This window comes from Serinus canaria, chromosome 4 (genome assembly GCF_022539315.1).
Source record: "Serinus canaria isolate serCan28SL12 chromosome 4, serCan2020, whole genome shotgun sequence".
NCBI lineage: Eukaryota > Metazoa > Chordata > Aves > Passeriformes > Fringillidae > Serinus > Serinus canaria.
The window spans coordinates 39,036,077-39,052,333 of record NC_066317.1 but is presented as its reverse complement, the minus strand read 5'-3'; the positions used below and the strand labels follow the sequence as shown (position 1 = coordinate 39,052,333).

The 16,257-nt window shown below is 38.9% G+C and overlaps 1 protein-coding gene across 1 annotated transcript in view; it reads right to left on the bottom strand.

The window, feature by feature from the left end:
- The window catches only part of TENM3 (teneurin transmembrane protein 3), a 236,638-nt gene that overhangs the window by 16,056 nt on the left and 204,325 nt on the right, over positions 1-16,257 (bottom strand). Inside the window, exons 22-23 of the mRNA XM_050973933.1 lie at positions 2,669-2,844; positions 1,741-1,976 (exon numbers count right to left, since the gene is read on the bottom strand). Of these exons, the coding sequence (XP_050829890.1) occupies positions 1,741-1,976; positions 2,669-2,844 (412 nt within the window). The remainder of the gene's footprint in view (positions 1-1,740; positions 1,977-2,668; positions 2,845-16,257) is intronic.

Genomic DNA, 16,257 nt, shown 5'->3' with positions numbered 1-16,257 from the left:
AATCTTTCCCTTGTGTTTGCTTTTTTTTTTTTTTTTAGTGTTAATTCTTCTAAGTTAAAGTTGCCCATGACAACTTTACCTTCTTTACCTTCTCTTTTTAATTGTTACCACCACTGCACTTGAATGCCAAAAATTGGTGTCACTTCTGAGAACTGTGCTTGTGGTGATTTGTTTCACTGCCAAACCTCTCTTGGGCTTCTTTCACAAATGACTTGGCAGGTGTATTATACCACTGTGGTATAAAATGATGTGCCTATGAACCAGAACCACAAGGATGAGCTTCAGAATTATGGCTTCCTTTTCCTCTTCCTTATCAATGTAAGATAGCTGCCACAGGTAATTACTAATATATTGTTCTTAAGCAGCTGCTACTGTGCATAATTGTTCTTGCTTCTTGGATAAAAAATACATTACTCTTATAGAGAAAGTAGTAGAGAGGAATATAACCTGCATAACAACATCCCCTCCTTTCTTGTCCCAATGGAAGATACAAAATATTTTAAGACTTCAAATGGCAAGAAGTCAAGTGGTCTGAAATTACGTACTTTCATTTGATACACTGCCTAGGCCTTATTTTAAAGAACTGAGTTCATTTCTAATAGTAAGTCAAACCTTTGATCTTGAAATGGTCTCCTGGCAACACAACTTTAAATGCTTAAACTGTGTTGTCTTCACCAAATGGCTGTCATAAATCATAGTTTGCTTCCTACTTGTATTTCACTCACTATACAGGAAGAAGGAATGCCAACAAAATGGTAAAGACATATGTTAGAGGAATATGCCATCCTCATGCACATACAATTAAACCCTTTCTACTGTAAGAATAAGTCTTACTACAATTTTAATTTAAAATTAAAAAAAACCCAACAGGGATTGTGCTAACTTATGGTAGAATAATTTAAAACAGGATTTCCAATCAGTTACATGAGCTCAGTACCAGAAAGAAAAACAGTGAAGGAAGCAGAAAATTATTCTTTTTAGCCGTTCCAAGCTAAACCCAAGTTTAAATTCCACAGAGTGCTGATTTTAGCTGGGGTATTTCTTCACAGAGGCTAGAACAGGGCTGTATTTTGGATTTTTGCTGAACACAGGGTTAATAACCTAGAAGTGTTTTCATTATTTCTGGGCAGGGCTTCCACAGAGCCAAGGTCTTTTGTGCTTTCGGTACTGCCACACTGGAGAGCAGACTGGGGGTGTGTGGGAGACTGGGAGCAGACACAGCCAGGACAGGTAACCCCAACTGCTCAGTATGTAAAGGGGGGATGTTTGGAGTGATGGCTGTGTCCTCCCAAGTCATTGTTACATGTGATGGGGCCCTGCCCTCCTGGGGATGGCTGAACACCTGCCTGCCCAAGGGAAGCAGTGAATTCATTCCTTGTTTTGCTTTGTTTGTGTGTGTGGCTTTTGCTTTCCCTATTAAACTGTCTTTATCTCAACCCACAAGTTCTCTGGGTTTTACTGTTCCAATTGTCTCTGATCCTGCTGGTGGGGGACTGAGTGAGCAGCCATGTGGGGCTTGGCTGCTGCCTGAGGTTAAACCATGACACACAGAAAAGAGCAATTAATAAATAAAATAGCCAATAAATGAAGTAATAAAAACATGTACTACCCAATCTACAGTGAGCTTGTCTACAGTGAATATTCTGTAGTTGCTGGATGGTAATACCTACAGGAATGCATTTACATTTGCTCATTCCTTAATGAGAATGCAGTAGATACCACTCATACTTGTGTGCTTACCCTAAGCTTTCGGCCAAAGACATTGACTTTTCCTTGGGCTTGCTCTTTCCGGAATCGCCACTCCACCAGGTTCTGCCCGTTCTCCCCTGGCAGGGTCATGTTTCTCTTTGCCATGGTTGGGTTGGCAGTACCAGCCAAGACATGTGGCTCTGTCTGGTAGTGTGAGTCCAGGCCGCTGGCATACAGGATCCTCAGTGAGCCATCATAACCAATCTGGTAGCTATTTCTTAACTGATCTGAAAAGGCCAAAAAGAGAATTACAGGTTAACTACATGGGTTAAGACTTTGCCTTTGTACTGGACACTTTATGCAATATGTGCATCTTGACTTTACATAACTGACCCAATGGTAATAAAGAGCCAGGGTGAGATTGTTAAGCATAAGTGCATCCCAGAGGAGCAAAAATGCCTTTAGGACCTATCATCAAAGTTTCTTAAATACTTAAAGTCTCATCCTCATAGTATATTCTTTGAACTGGCACAAAACACATTCTCTGCTGTTTCATTAGGCATTTTTGGCCTAATCCCAAGCATACTACAACTATTCACTTTTGCAAGTCTGTGGTTGCTGGGATATTGCAAGTTGCTGTTAAGCTAAAATATCACTTCATACTATTTCTGTACCTATTTCCCTTTCAATCCATCTCTTCTTTCCAAGATTCCTTTTTAATATAAAGTAAGTATTCTACTTCCCATAGCTGCTTACAAAACCGATTTGGTTAGAAAACTAACTTAATGCTACTTTTGTTGCAATACTACCTACCGCTTTTCCTCAACAGTTGTTTCTGTATAGGTGTAAAACTGTGGATGTATCACCCCTTCCTCCAGACCCTATGCCCCTAAAGTTTCACTTCTATTTGGAGCTGCTTGTACCACAAGAAAACAATTTTCAGGCCAGTATCTGCTGAGAAATCTTTTGTTTACAGTACCTTGAACCATGGTATAGAAAGAATCGATTGATGACAAGTTGGAAGTGATGCTGACATCTTCCTCTCTGCTGGATGACTCAATGTCCACTGTAATGGCCCTTTCCATTTCCCCATGAAGGTTAGTGACGACTCCAGTTGGGAATGTAACATTTGTTAGACGGCCCTCGCTATCATAGCTAAAAAAAAAGTCCAGGAATGATATATAACAGGAACAAATTGTTTTCACTTACAACTAAAATGAACAAAACCACCAGCTACTCATATTGTTAAGGCACTTTTGCTTTTTTTTGTGTGCATGGGATAGGCATAGCAAAGACTTCAAACATGCTTTGAAGTACTCAAAAGACTGCTTAACATATAGCAGCCTCAATGGTGATAGCAAGAGCAAACAGATGGATCTTCAGCTCTGCATATTATTCTTTGAAGTGTGACCAGATCCTGCTGCACATCCAGTTCACCATTTCAAAGGAAGAATATTTATTGGTACTAAATTCTGTAGCATTCTGTACTTACTCCCTGTTACTGGAGTAGATTTTGCTGTTACTGTAGGAATTCTCAAAATTTTTGAAAAAAGGGTATCTTAATAAGAGTGTCTCTTGGGCCTTTCCTGTTCAATGAGTATGCAGAACACCTGTACTCCTAATGTCCCTTGTATTACTACAAGCAGAGTCTGGGATAATATTTAATCTACTTAAGCTGCTTGTAGCTGGAAACCAGAACAGCTAGCATCTCTAACTTGTTAACTGTGTCACAAATTTGAGAATTGTGACACAAACCATGAGACTTTTTTTTCCTGTGTCTACTGGTCTGACATTTATTTAAACCAACAGTTATATATCCATTTAATATGATTAGGTAGATAGAATTTCTGTAACTGAAGTAGATCTTGATACATGACCAGAGACCATGCTTACAAATCCAAATCCAAACACGCATTTTGGTCACAGTATAAGGAGAGGTAAAGCACTGTGTGAGCTTCTGGTCATAAAGCTTGTCTTTAAGATCAGCTCTTCCAGTGCCAGAGTCCTGATCTGTCAGCCTAGGTATTCAGCTGAAGCTCCTTGTTTTGAAGTATAGCCTGCCTGTAGCTGCAACAGAGAGAAAAAAGCATCCGAAGGATGATTTCATGCCCACTTATGACCTGTTTGCTCTTGGTTTTCCATCCCTCTCCTGTGACCACGTAGGGGGAAGCTGAACAATGCCTTAGTCTCCTAAAGTAACTATAACATGACCCTGCAGGTCCTCACAGTGTGTTAGACATTTCATGCTGATATTTATCATCAGAATTGCTCCTACTGGAAAAGAAAAGCAAAACCAAAAAAAGACCCCCCAAAAGCCCCAAGCATATCACTGAGGCCACAGAAACTCTTTTTCTCAAAATGAGAGAATTAATCCTAACAGCTGTAACCTACAACACTAACTTTCTCTGAACAGCATGAGAACTGCACAGCATTGCTGTAACTGAAAGGATTAAGTTAAGAAATGTTTTCTTCCAGTTTGCTTACTCTGTAGATTTGTCAGGTTTTTGCATACAGTCATTTCCATCCTTTTAGCACAGTTGATTTCCTTTGTTTATGTAAGACTTTCACTTAACAACGGGCAGGAGAAAAGAATGTTTAAAAATCAGAAACCATACTGCAAGCCAGGGAAGTCAAGTGAGAAAACTTATTTTTTGAAGTTAAGTACATTTCAAGATAATGGGGTTTCTTCCAGTGTGTTTCTGTCCCTAATTGTGGTTCTTTTTCACATACTGGACTTGGCAGCCTGAGATATTCCATTTATACAGGAGACCAAAACAAACACACTTAAGTTCCTTGTGCATGAATGTGACTGCTAGCCTATTCATGACCTTCAGTCTCATGCTTCAGTTCCAAGAACTTATTTTATTTTCATGCACAACTTCCCTTTCCAACTCCCTGGGGAGCATATATTGTCCAATTAGTGTCCTTTTCTATTTTCTGCTTTACGTTTGAAAATGGTACCAAATTACTTTGTTGGGAATTCTGTCCTTTGATTACAGTAGTTGAGTACTGGTCTTTATTTCATACAATGCTTATTAAAGCCACAGACGGTAAGATTTCCCTGTAAGAACTTTTTGGCCTTTTAATCACAGTATCTGTGAGAAACTAATTACCATGTTTCTCAGTATACCACCTGAGCTGGAAAATGCTACACATCAGTAGTATGCAGCAGTGTGTGGCTTTAGTGCAGTATGCACTGAACTGTGCTAGCCTTCTTTTATGCATTCTCGCTTCCACATTATTATTTTTTTACTGTGCCTATAGTTCTTGAACTGGTCTTGTCATTCACAAATATGGGAAGGCACATCATGAGCCTGAGATAAGCAGTTAATATTACAGTGGGGGAGAGTTCAAAGACCAGGAAAAAAATCATGTTACACATTAATGTTCTTAAAAACATGACTTTAAAGCTGAAAGAATCTTAAAAGCCATTATTGCTTGGTTCAGGCATCCTAGTGCAAGAAGAAAATGCGACTGAGACGTGAAAGGTAAGAATAGGATTTTTCATACTTCTATAGCCAGGAACAAAAAGAAAAAGGGGAAATAGGCCTTTCTACAATTCATTACATATTCCATTTGGTGACAGATTGCTATGTGTGTCCTTCATTTTGTTCACAGTACATCGAATACTAAACTTACTTTATACTTGCTATCTTCTTGCCCACAATCAAAGCCTTATCAATGCACAGCATAGCAACATCACTCATACCTTTGGGCATTCTGAGGCCATTTTTCTTATTACATTCAAATATCCTTGCATTCTGCTGCCAAGGTGAATTTATTCATCCAAGATTGTCAGTTTTAGACTGAGTGATTTCTTTTTATCTGCCTAGTGTTCTAATATTGAAATTGCCCTAGAAGGAATGAGATCTGAAGTCTAGAGGGTGAGTGCCTGTATTTGGCATTTCACAGCCTCTTTGATCTTTTCATCCAAACACAAGCTCAGGCACATGTGTTACCATGGAGCCCTCTGATCTTTCTCCTTTGCCAGGCTCCACAGCAAAGCCATTCCATCAACATCTTCAGTTCCTGAAGAGTGAGTCTCACATAAACTTTTCAAGAATCTAAACCAGAAACTTGCTCCCTGGATGTGACCTTGTGTACATTAATCCGCTCAGCTCACTTCTGTTGGCATTAACACAACAATCTTCATATTTGGTCAATAACTATGAAGGCAGCAGTGTGGGCAGCTGCCACCACCACTAGCTGAAGTTCCCCTTAGATCAAATCCTTTTTCTTCCTTAGGATGAGCTGCCACTGCCAGATAGTTTTCCACTTCAGCAGTGAGAATTTCTCAGAGATAATGATTATCAGCTTCCCAGATTCGCGACCTTTTGCTCTTCACCTGCTGGAAGTCTCTCTTCCATTGCTTCTCTCCTTCAGTTTTAATTACATGCCTTCCCAGATCATTTTCTGTTCTAGGCTATGTAGGACACTTCACTTTGCAGTAATAACTTCATGGTAAGCCTTGCCACAGATGGAAATGTCCTACTTTCTTTATTTTTGACTTGTTTCTCAAGTGTATTTTATCTTAGTCTGTAGCACATTTAGCTCAACCCCAACATGCAGAGCTTTATTAATGTTTTATATCAGAAGTTATTTCAATGTAGAACAGGGAGCTGTAGAAATAAAGTGTATAGTAAAGGCTGCACCTAAAGCCAATTGCTAATTTATGACTGATACTGTTTTTCCCCAGACTTCTGCAGCACAATCCCTCAACAAAATAATTTCTGTGATTTTTTTTTTTTTTTCTGTTGTAAACATGTCAGGTTGAAGAGCAAGGCACACCAGTTCCAGCACATTTCAGATAACACAACATGCAATCCAAATGCATATTAAGTATTTAAGACTGGTTACAGATTATACTATTAGTTGGGATACTGTAATAGAGAAATGAAGCATGAATACATTTCATAATATAGACATGTATAATTTTGACAGTAGAAAAGCACTGTTATACTTTCACTCAACTCACATCAGGTTTTTTCTCTGCATCTCAGATTACCAAGAGTGGCTAAAAAATTTATGGAACATTACCCTACTTATTTCAAACAATTAATGGGAAGCCTTTTATACCTGATTGCTGCTTCTTGGCAGGTGAGAACAGAAGGTTCAAGGATGACATTCAGGAATGCAATGTGTTGTTTTTTTAGGTGCATACCATGTTGACAACATGCTGAAAAATCTGTCCTAACCTGGCAATGAAATGTATCCCTTGGCTTGTCAAGGCCATTTAAGCTACATTTACATAGAAGAGTGTTGTCTTTAACATGACAGAATTTTGGTTTTCAAATACATTCTTTCCCTTGTATTCAGCCTCTGTAGCACACTGCAGGTTTAGTCTCTCCCAAATGAAAGTGAATTCAAAATGATGGTAAAGAAAAGCCACTCTAGTAGCACTTTCACTGCATGCTCAACCAGTACCAAAATGGTTATTTTGCCAATCAAAAGGAAAGAAGCCCACAGTTCAGATACCATCACTTTCATTAGCATTTCTTCACCTGTAGGGAGCTCTTCTGTCTCCTACTGGTTTAAAATTAGGCATGGTAAGTTACTAGAAGCTCTAGTTTTGGCCACCTTTAACCATTATGTGGGTTGTAGAAAGAAAGAAAAAAATTTTCAACTTGAATGTAATGAATTTTGCATTTCTTTTCCTTTACTCAATTTGTACATTGCTTTCCTCATTTTGAGAAGTATTTCTGCTTTTGATATGTCTGAAGAGAGACTGAATGAGCCTGCTAAGAATGAAAAAGGTGAAAATAATCTGAAGATGCATGGCCAGAAATGATTTCTCCTTTTTTTCTTTTTTTTGCATTTGTTATTTAGTCTGATTGAAATAGACACTTCAGTGGATCCATAACTACTCATACATAACCTGCACATATTCATTTATTTCCACACAATACATTTGTATTTGTATGTTAAAAGGTTTGGCATCTTGCTTCTGAATTCACACTACAATTATATTGGGAAACCTGAAATATTAAACTATGATTTCCTTTGGAGATATAACAATTTTTTTAAAAAAAAACCCAAACAATAAAGAATATGGTGGCATGTCTTCCTAATATTTTATTTTGCTTAACAAGAAGAAAGCAAATGACAATTTGATATATATTAGTAGCCTGTAAATGATGACAAGTGGATTTTAAAAATTTTATTTTATTATTATCTAAGAATAGTATTAAGCATGAGAAAAAATGCAGCCAGGAGGATCAACCATGTCCTGGGGTGCATCACGCCCAGCATGGCCAGCCAGGCAAGGGAGGGCATTGTCCTGCTCTGCTCTGCACTGGGGTGGCCTCACCTCAAGTGCTGGGGGCAGTTTGGGTGCCACAATGTAAGAAGGATATAAAGCTGTTAGAGAGTGTCCAAGGGAGGGCACACGAGCATGGAGAAGGGCCTTGAGGGGAAGCTGCATGAGAAACAGCTGAGGTCACTTGGTCTGTTCATCCTGGAGAAGAGGAGGCTGAGGGGAGACCTCATAGTGGGCTTCAACACCATTGTGGGAAAGTGCAGGGTCAGGGACCAATCTCTTCTCTGTGGTGACCACGATGGGATCTGAGGGAATGGCATGAAGCTGTGTCAGAGGAGGTTTATGTTGGATATGGTTTATATTGGAAAAGGTTCTTCATCTAGATGATGGTCAGGCACTGGAACAGGCTCCCCAGGGAAGTGGTCACAGCACCAAGCCTGACAGAATTAAGGAATTGTTTGCACAACACTCTCAGACACATGGTGTGACTCTTGGGGCTGTTCTGTCAGGGCCAGGGCTGGGAGCTGGATATTGATGATTCTTGTAAGTCCCTTCCAACTCAGAATATTCTATGATTTCATGAAAATAATCAATATTCTTTCCAATTTTACAGAATTCTAAATATATGAAAGAATAATTTTCCTTTCTTTTCCCTTTCTTTCCTGCTTTATTCCTTTCCTCTCTCCTTCTCCTTTTTCCTTTCATCTGTCCCTTTTTATTTTCCTTTTCTCTTCTGTTGTGCCTAGCTCTGAGAAAAAAGTGGATAAACAGGAATTACAAAAAATAGGTCCAGGAGTGATTCTAGGAAAAAGTTAAATTAAACTACAACCAGATTCCCAATTCAGGACAGAAATTTATATGCCTACTTGTTTTTAAATGGAATTTAGGCAGAAAATGCAAACTCACAATACCACAGAAGTTAGAAGGTCATTAAAAGTATAAATATCAGTTACATTTATCTGTCCTGTCCAACCAACTGTCAGACAACACAAGCTTTTCCTGTGCCTTCATCGGATAGCTTTTCCATAGGGAAAGGGTCTTTACTCTGTTTTCATCTGGGGAACTCTTATAAAACTGTTTGCACAGCTGGTTAAATAATTCAGGTAATGGTCTTTTATCTTAGCAATGTGGTCAGGACGAATTTTTTAGTCCAGGTTTAATGAAGAGATTTCCTCAGCTGGAAAGTGATTGGCAATTTCTTTTTTCACCTTCTCCTGTTATAACTGCAGCTCTTGAGGCTTTTTATTTGGCGTGTCTATTTTGTCATAATGTTAAAAGGACAGTTTTCAGTCTTTTTTTGTAAACCAACATTCAGCACACCAGACATGAACAATTCACTTAAATAGGCCTTTCCTGACAGCCATAACTCATCTGCAAAACAACAGGCACACTCTAAACGAGAATCACTGCAGGAAATGTGTCTGTTGGAAAGGGAGCTCAAAAGAATGAATCAACACCTTTTCCCATGATAGCTCATTCACTTCCATATGGAGAAGGTTTTGATGCTCATTTTCCACTTCATTGCACAACCAGACAAACAAGCTTTGAGTTCAGTGCTTGTGCCACATAAGATTGACCATTTCACAGCCCAATCCAAAATGACTTCAAGGTATTTGGAACCAGGTATTTTGGGGGAGTGGTGCCTTGTGGAGAAAGAAGCAGTACATGATTTACCATGCTGGGGATGCTTTACTTTTTGCCAGAATTCCACCAAACTTCTCTCTCACTCCTGTATGGTACTGCAGTCCTCCAGGCTGTGTTGACTGCTGCCATGTACATTCTCATAAGGAGCCACAAAACCAAGGGGTCTCTCACAACTCCTATCTGACATGCACCCTACGTGCACATGAACTTGCACAAATAAGCAGCGTTAATGCAGCCACTGCTTTCTGAAGAGCAGGAGCACAGCTCCAAGGTATGTGCCCGGGGAAGGTGTGCACTGGGAGCAGTGGGGTGTAGGCAGTTACATGAGAGGCATTGCTAGGGATGTAGGCAGTGTGGCTTACATGAGAGGCATTTAAGTTAAGGATGAAGCAGCTTCCCAGGGCTGGGGGTGTGCCTCAGCAGCTCACACTCTTTTGAACTGAGTGCAACCAATTCAGGAGCAATTCAAGGTGGTTCGTTTTATGAACATGAGAATAAATAAAGTAGCTAGGCTCTTGTCTACAAGGCCTCAGCACCCATTCCTCACTTTTCAACTTCCCTGTAATGGGAATTCACTGCCCCATAGCCCTGTGGGATGCACAGAGGAAGGATTCTGGGTTTGCTAGGGTGTGCCAGCGGGCAGCTTCCCTAACCTCAGGGTTCCTGGGGCTGCTGCCTTGTCTGTGTATCACCTCCCCCACCTTTTTAGCTAATCTATTACTGCACAAATAAACTGTGTACCTTGTGGATATAAATACCAGAGTATGGCCTTTCAACTAAGAGAAACATTGGTGCATATATACTTTGTGTGACATATTGTTCCTTGTTGTAAGGTCTGCTTACACTGTCAGAGCTGGGTGTACAGGCCTTTAGTGAAAAAAGGACGTAAGGCTGGTCTGTTTGGCCAGACATTTTGTTCACAGAATAAACTGTTATGTTGCTTTTCCCCCCCTTAATTCTTATTTGGTGATTGGGTGGGGATTTAATTTTATTTTTGTTTTGAAAGGTTAAAAACACTCCACAAAGATGTTTTTACAGGGTCACAAAAAGTGGGCAAAACAACTTACTAAATTACATTATGTTTGAAAAGCAAATTTAGTAACAGGAAAGCAAAATTATATGATTGTATTTTCTTTTAGGGCAGTGGAATACTAAGATGGTAAACAATAATTGTTAGATTCAGATTCTGTGGTTAATTTAACCTTATTCCTTCAGAGTACAAGTCACACCCAGTTAATGCAGGCTTCAGAAGTGAGAGACTTTCGCTGCTTGGGAGGGACCTCCAAAGGAAAGGCTTTAAAATGCATGTCCCTTGTAGGCTTCCTAGAGAGCTGATCAGTCTGGTCTCACTGGAAGGAAGACCAAATCCCTTGACGGGGATTGAAGATACATTTGAATACAGCATGACTGAAAACAGACTGAAAACATGATTTCTCACATGTGGTCCTGAGCTGTCCTTCCACCCTCACCACACCAGGTTCCCTGCCAAGTGAGTATGAAGGAGGGTGAGCTGGCTTGACTCTAGCCTTCCCCACCTCTGTTTGACAAAGAAAACTAACATGGAACAAGATTATTAACATGCCAATAACTAAACAAATGGTATTGTGAAGTCCTTCATAAACCAGAAGTGAGACAGATACTTTCAGGAGCCTAGACAGAGCTGACTGGACTGACAGTGCAGGACATTTATTTCATTAATATAAACAAAACTGTTTATTTTGTGGTACCATCCTTACTTCTAGGTGCTTTCTGAAATCAGAGATATCACATGCTGACTTTCTTGACAGAAATCAAAGCAATTCTTCCTTTTTCAACATGAAACATGTAATAATATTGCTATGTGTCTTCAGCATTCTGATGTTAATATTATTATCTCTTCAATAGCTTCTCAGGTCTGCTTTTATTAGGCAGCCTAATTCTAAGGAGAAGAAAGAGTAACATTCAAGAATGAAGAATCGGGTGAATGTCTATCAGATGAAACAAACTACTGCCATCAGGGCAATTTGGGGACAAACTGCAGTTGTCTAAAAAATGTCACATTGGTATCTAATGTTATATAGTAATGGATTATTTTAAACATGGCTGTTTTTTATTAAGCAGGATAAGAATATAACGTGTTATGAAAGCTATCGTAACACTGTTACAGTTCTGATTTAGAAAACTGTGAGACATAACCTCTATTCTTTAAAGCTGAAGACAGAAATTAAAAAAAATCTATTGAATGATTTATCTTAAGAAGAAACATGGTGAATCCTGTCAGCAAGCACAGCCATTACTGAGTTCCTCTCAGAAATTGCATGTTGCATGAAACAGTTACATACTTGTGTAGTGTTATGTAGTGTTGATGTATTCAGTGTAAATTTAAAAAATCCCCAAATTAAATATGTCAGATTGATATTTTTCCCTACAAGGTCTCTTTGGGTAGGGGGCATACTTAGCTTGTTTGAATAGAGAAGAAGAGTTTTAATTGCCTTCTGGCCAGCTCTGCCTCCATGGGTCTACATGAAGATGTGAAAGAGGGTTATGGCCACAAGATCCTCAATTTGTGTCATACTGAGAGGAGGAAAAGCAAATATGCTGCGAGAGAGAAATATCTGTATTGCATGCTGCATTGTGCCAGGCAATGTGGATACAGAGGCACTTATGCAAGGACTGACCATCTCAAAAATATTCCCAAAAAGACAGTTTGGAAACAATTAAGAATGAAGAGAATATGTTTTTTGTTGCTTAAGCATATATAGTATGGGAAGATTAAAGACATTGCACTTGTATGTCACAGTTTGCAATCAAGGGCTCATGTGATTCTACAAAAGTCAATGCAAGAACATGGTAATTGGCTAAATAAAAGTCCTTGAATGAATATGGTATAGCCACTACATTTTACACTGATGAAGCAAGAAGCAGCAGCAGCAGCAAAAGCTGTTGATAGTAAAAGGATAAAAAGACCTGAAAAGCACTGTGATATCAAGGCCATTCAGATAGTGTTGTTTAGTAGTGATAAAACAATCCAGGTTACAATTTTGTACAAAGTTCTGGTATGTCTAAAAAAGGAGAATCTAATTCATTCAGAATTAGAAGGAAAGCCCCAAAACTGAAAGTAGCAAGAACCCTAGGCATTTTTAGATACTCATAGTACTGAAGTATAAATGGGATAGACAAATGAACACAAACAGAAGCACAAATATTACAGGAAAATAATCCCCCAAAAATGTTACCTGAAATGGTACAGAAATAGTAATTATGAAAACTGGATGTTGAACCTCTGAATATGTAGAAGTGCAAGTGAATTGACACAACTATTAGGGTATAATTTTATTCTGATCAAATTAAATACTTGCATTTCAGCGTAAGTTCCATAGACTTTTCCGTAGCCAAATTTCACTATTTCCAAATCAGACTCCACAGGCAATGTATTAAGATGAAGCAAAAGAAAAACTGCAAAACACTCCATTGTCTGTTGCCAACTGTTGACAGTTACAGATGATGTGCCTGCTACTTGGGGAAACTAAACAAGTCCAAGCCAGAGGCAATATCTGACTCTGTATCACAGAGTTTTAGGGAAACCACAGCACTGAATGCATTGCTAATAAAAGCATAATATGCAACTCTGCAGCATACAGTGAAAAGAGATTTTTGCTTGCGATTCTCTAGAGTCCATAAATTACTGTAAGGATTTCACATTCTGCATAATTTCACCACCTTTCCAGAATAGCTGGAAAGCTCATTAATTTAACTGTGGGAGCAAAGTAAACTTGTAAGTACTGTGCTTGCTGATGTCACTCTCTTTGCTTCCTGTTGCCTTGAAGACAAGGATTGAGTGGGAGGGAGAGGAGGGGAAGGAGAAGACAAATGAGCTCAGGGCATGAAGTGTCGAGGGAAACATTGGATGGACTGTCAAGAGATACAACAGGGGACTGCAAAGAAATTCACTGCTGAAAAAAGGAAAAAGCAGCAAAGTCAAACACACCATCAGGAAATAATGGGAGATGTGGAAAGGAGCAAGATACAGGGTAAGAAAGTAAGGAAATGTAGTAGGAGGTCTGGAGAGCAAAATGGAGCAATGGAAGAAAGGCAGTGGATTTCCAGAGAGGAGGAGTCATCTTAGTCTGGAACAGATCTCTGCTGCTGATACTGCTTCAAAAAGAAGAGGAAGAAAAATGTGAGAAAGCTGAAAAGAGATAAGGAACAGTGGCTGCTGGGATTACTTCATGTCTGAGGAGAGCACAAACAGCCTGAACCTTCCAGAAGAGCTTGAGGGGGGAAAGAGCACCTGTATTTTTACAGAGGAGCCTGCAGAAGTACCTGGGACAGATCCCAGGCACCCAACACTGGGCTGAGCAGGATCTGTTCCAGGGCAGCTGAAGGGAAGGACTCGGTGTCTGTGCGAGACTGGCATGGTGCCGAGCGCTCCCACAGCGCGCAGACTGCAGCCCTGGCTGCTGGCTGCTTGTCCTGGAGGGATTCTCCCTGGCACAGCAGCCTCTGCCAGCTCCTCACACAACCCAAGGAGCACAAAGCAGCCACAGCCTGGCACTGCTGGGTGATTGCACAGGGGCACCTGCAAGGCTTTTTGGGCATTTGCTTCTGGTATTTCAAAACCTCGGTCAAGAGAAAATGCTCTTTTTGTATTTTTGTAAGCACCTGGCTTAGCATTCTGTATGTAAAGTCAGAATGGAAACTGCTGCATAGAAATAATGCCATATAGGCTGGCTAGGAAGTGTCACTTCCAAAATGCTAATATGCAGATAATCAGTTTAACTTTAAAGATTTATCTGTTTAAATGTTCATATTATGCATACATAATATGCAGTTATAGTTAATAGTTTCCAGCTCAGATAGCTCAAAATTTTGTAAGAGAATTTGATTAGGCTGATTACTTTTATACCTTGTTTAATACTATAATTTCATTATAAAACCTAATCTGGGCAACTTTTAGCTTGATATGGCTCCATTGGTTTTTAGTATGCGTGCATTTTCAATAATTTCTGTAAATGCTCTATTAACATCATTTTTATTCAGCAAATTTTTTGGCATCTGAAAACAGAGAACAGTTACTATGAATCTGAGCAACAGTGCTTTAAAAAAAGTACACATTCCTGAAATATATGGTGTCAGTTTTGATCAGTACACTATAACCTTTAACAAAATAGAAATTTACAAATCCATTTTGCCATAAAGATATTAAACCCTCCAAGTCTGCAAACAAAGAAAACAGATTATATTATATCCTAAGTAATTCAAGCTAGTACTTACAATTCCACTGTAAAAACAAACAAAAAAAAAAGTAAAAAAACATTTCTTGTGTGTCAGTCCTTCCCTTCTTCAGGGAAAGAAGAGACTAAATAAAATAAACTATAGATTAATTAGTGTCCACGCTAAAATCAATAAAAAACTAAATTTCTTCTGGATCTGATATTAGTGTGATTTAAACTGTGGAAAAAAGCCATGAAAAGAAACAAGACCAAATGCTTTAGTATGTGACAGAGCAATGATTGCCAATTTTTAGGACGCAATGTTTTTGCAAATATTTCCCTTTTGTACTGAAAAGTTCTGAAGAGGAAAATAGAAAGATTGAATCATTTTCATAAACCTGCTTTCTAACCACTGAGAACTCAGCTGAAATAAGTTATTTGGATCCATACTCCACTTATACAATCAGACTTGCAGAGGAGAATAGCTAACCAAGCTATTCCTGAGTTGCTCCTAAGGCTGAACTTTTTATTACTAAATGCACAGTATTCTTCCTCTGTGTATCTTCAGCCACTTAAACAGATTTGTGACAATCGAAAGGGGAAAAAACCCAGCTATACTCAAAACTAGTTGACAAAAGGCATTTCTGGTACATTGGACATTCAAACAGTTGAACATTTTTAGCTGTGAGTGGGAAGAAAGTCTAGATTCACCACAGAATATAAATTCTATCCTTTTCTCAAAATATTTTGAGAATTTGAGTAACACAGTAAATAAAATACATAAATTAACTGTGCTACTAAAAGAAAATGCATTCAGCAATGAAGTTTAAATGCTATGAATCCAGAATGATTTCTTTTCAGTATTTCTTATTCTTCACTTGATGTTTGAGGGATACCTTTCCATTTTAACAAGGCTTCGTTTTTTTCAACAGAAAACATTTCACCTGGCAATGTTTTAGCCCATACTACCAACAAACATGAAAATGCAGAAGCTGAGAGAGAAACACCCTCGTACATCATGTCACCCCCACACAAACTCTTCTGTGATAATTCACAGGCCATCTCTTTTGGCAATAGTACCAGAAACCTCTCGAAGTCCAGCGTTGTCAGATTTAATGTTACAAATCATGAGCACCAAAAAGTCACAATAATACTTGATCTTATAATAAAAAATGGCAAAAGAGTTTTGTTCACAATTATTTTTTCCTTCAAACGGGAAATACACAGACATGGATTTGGTGCATGGGGATTTTATGTTCAAAAGAAGCAAGCAGCTATGATGACTGATGGATGTTTTTAAGAATGCTGTTTTGGCAAGAAAAATAACACAGGGCCTTCCTCCTGCCCCTTATTCCCTGTGGCTTTACATAATCAGTACAATTTTTTATTTTTGGTTTCAACTTGTACAGAGTATCATCAAAAACATTACTGGAAGGGACCTTGAGAGGTCATGCAGTCCAACCTCTACCCCAGGGC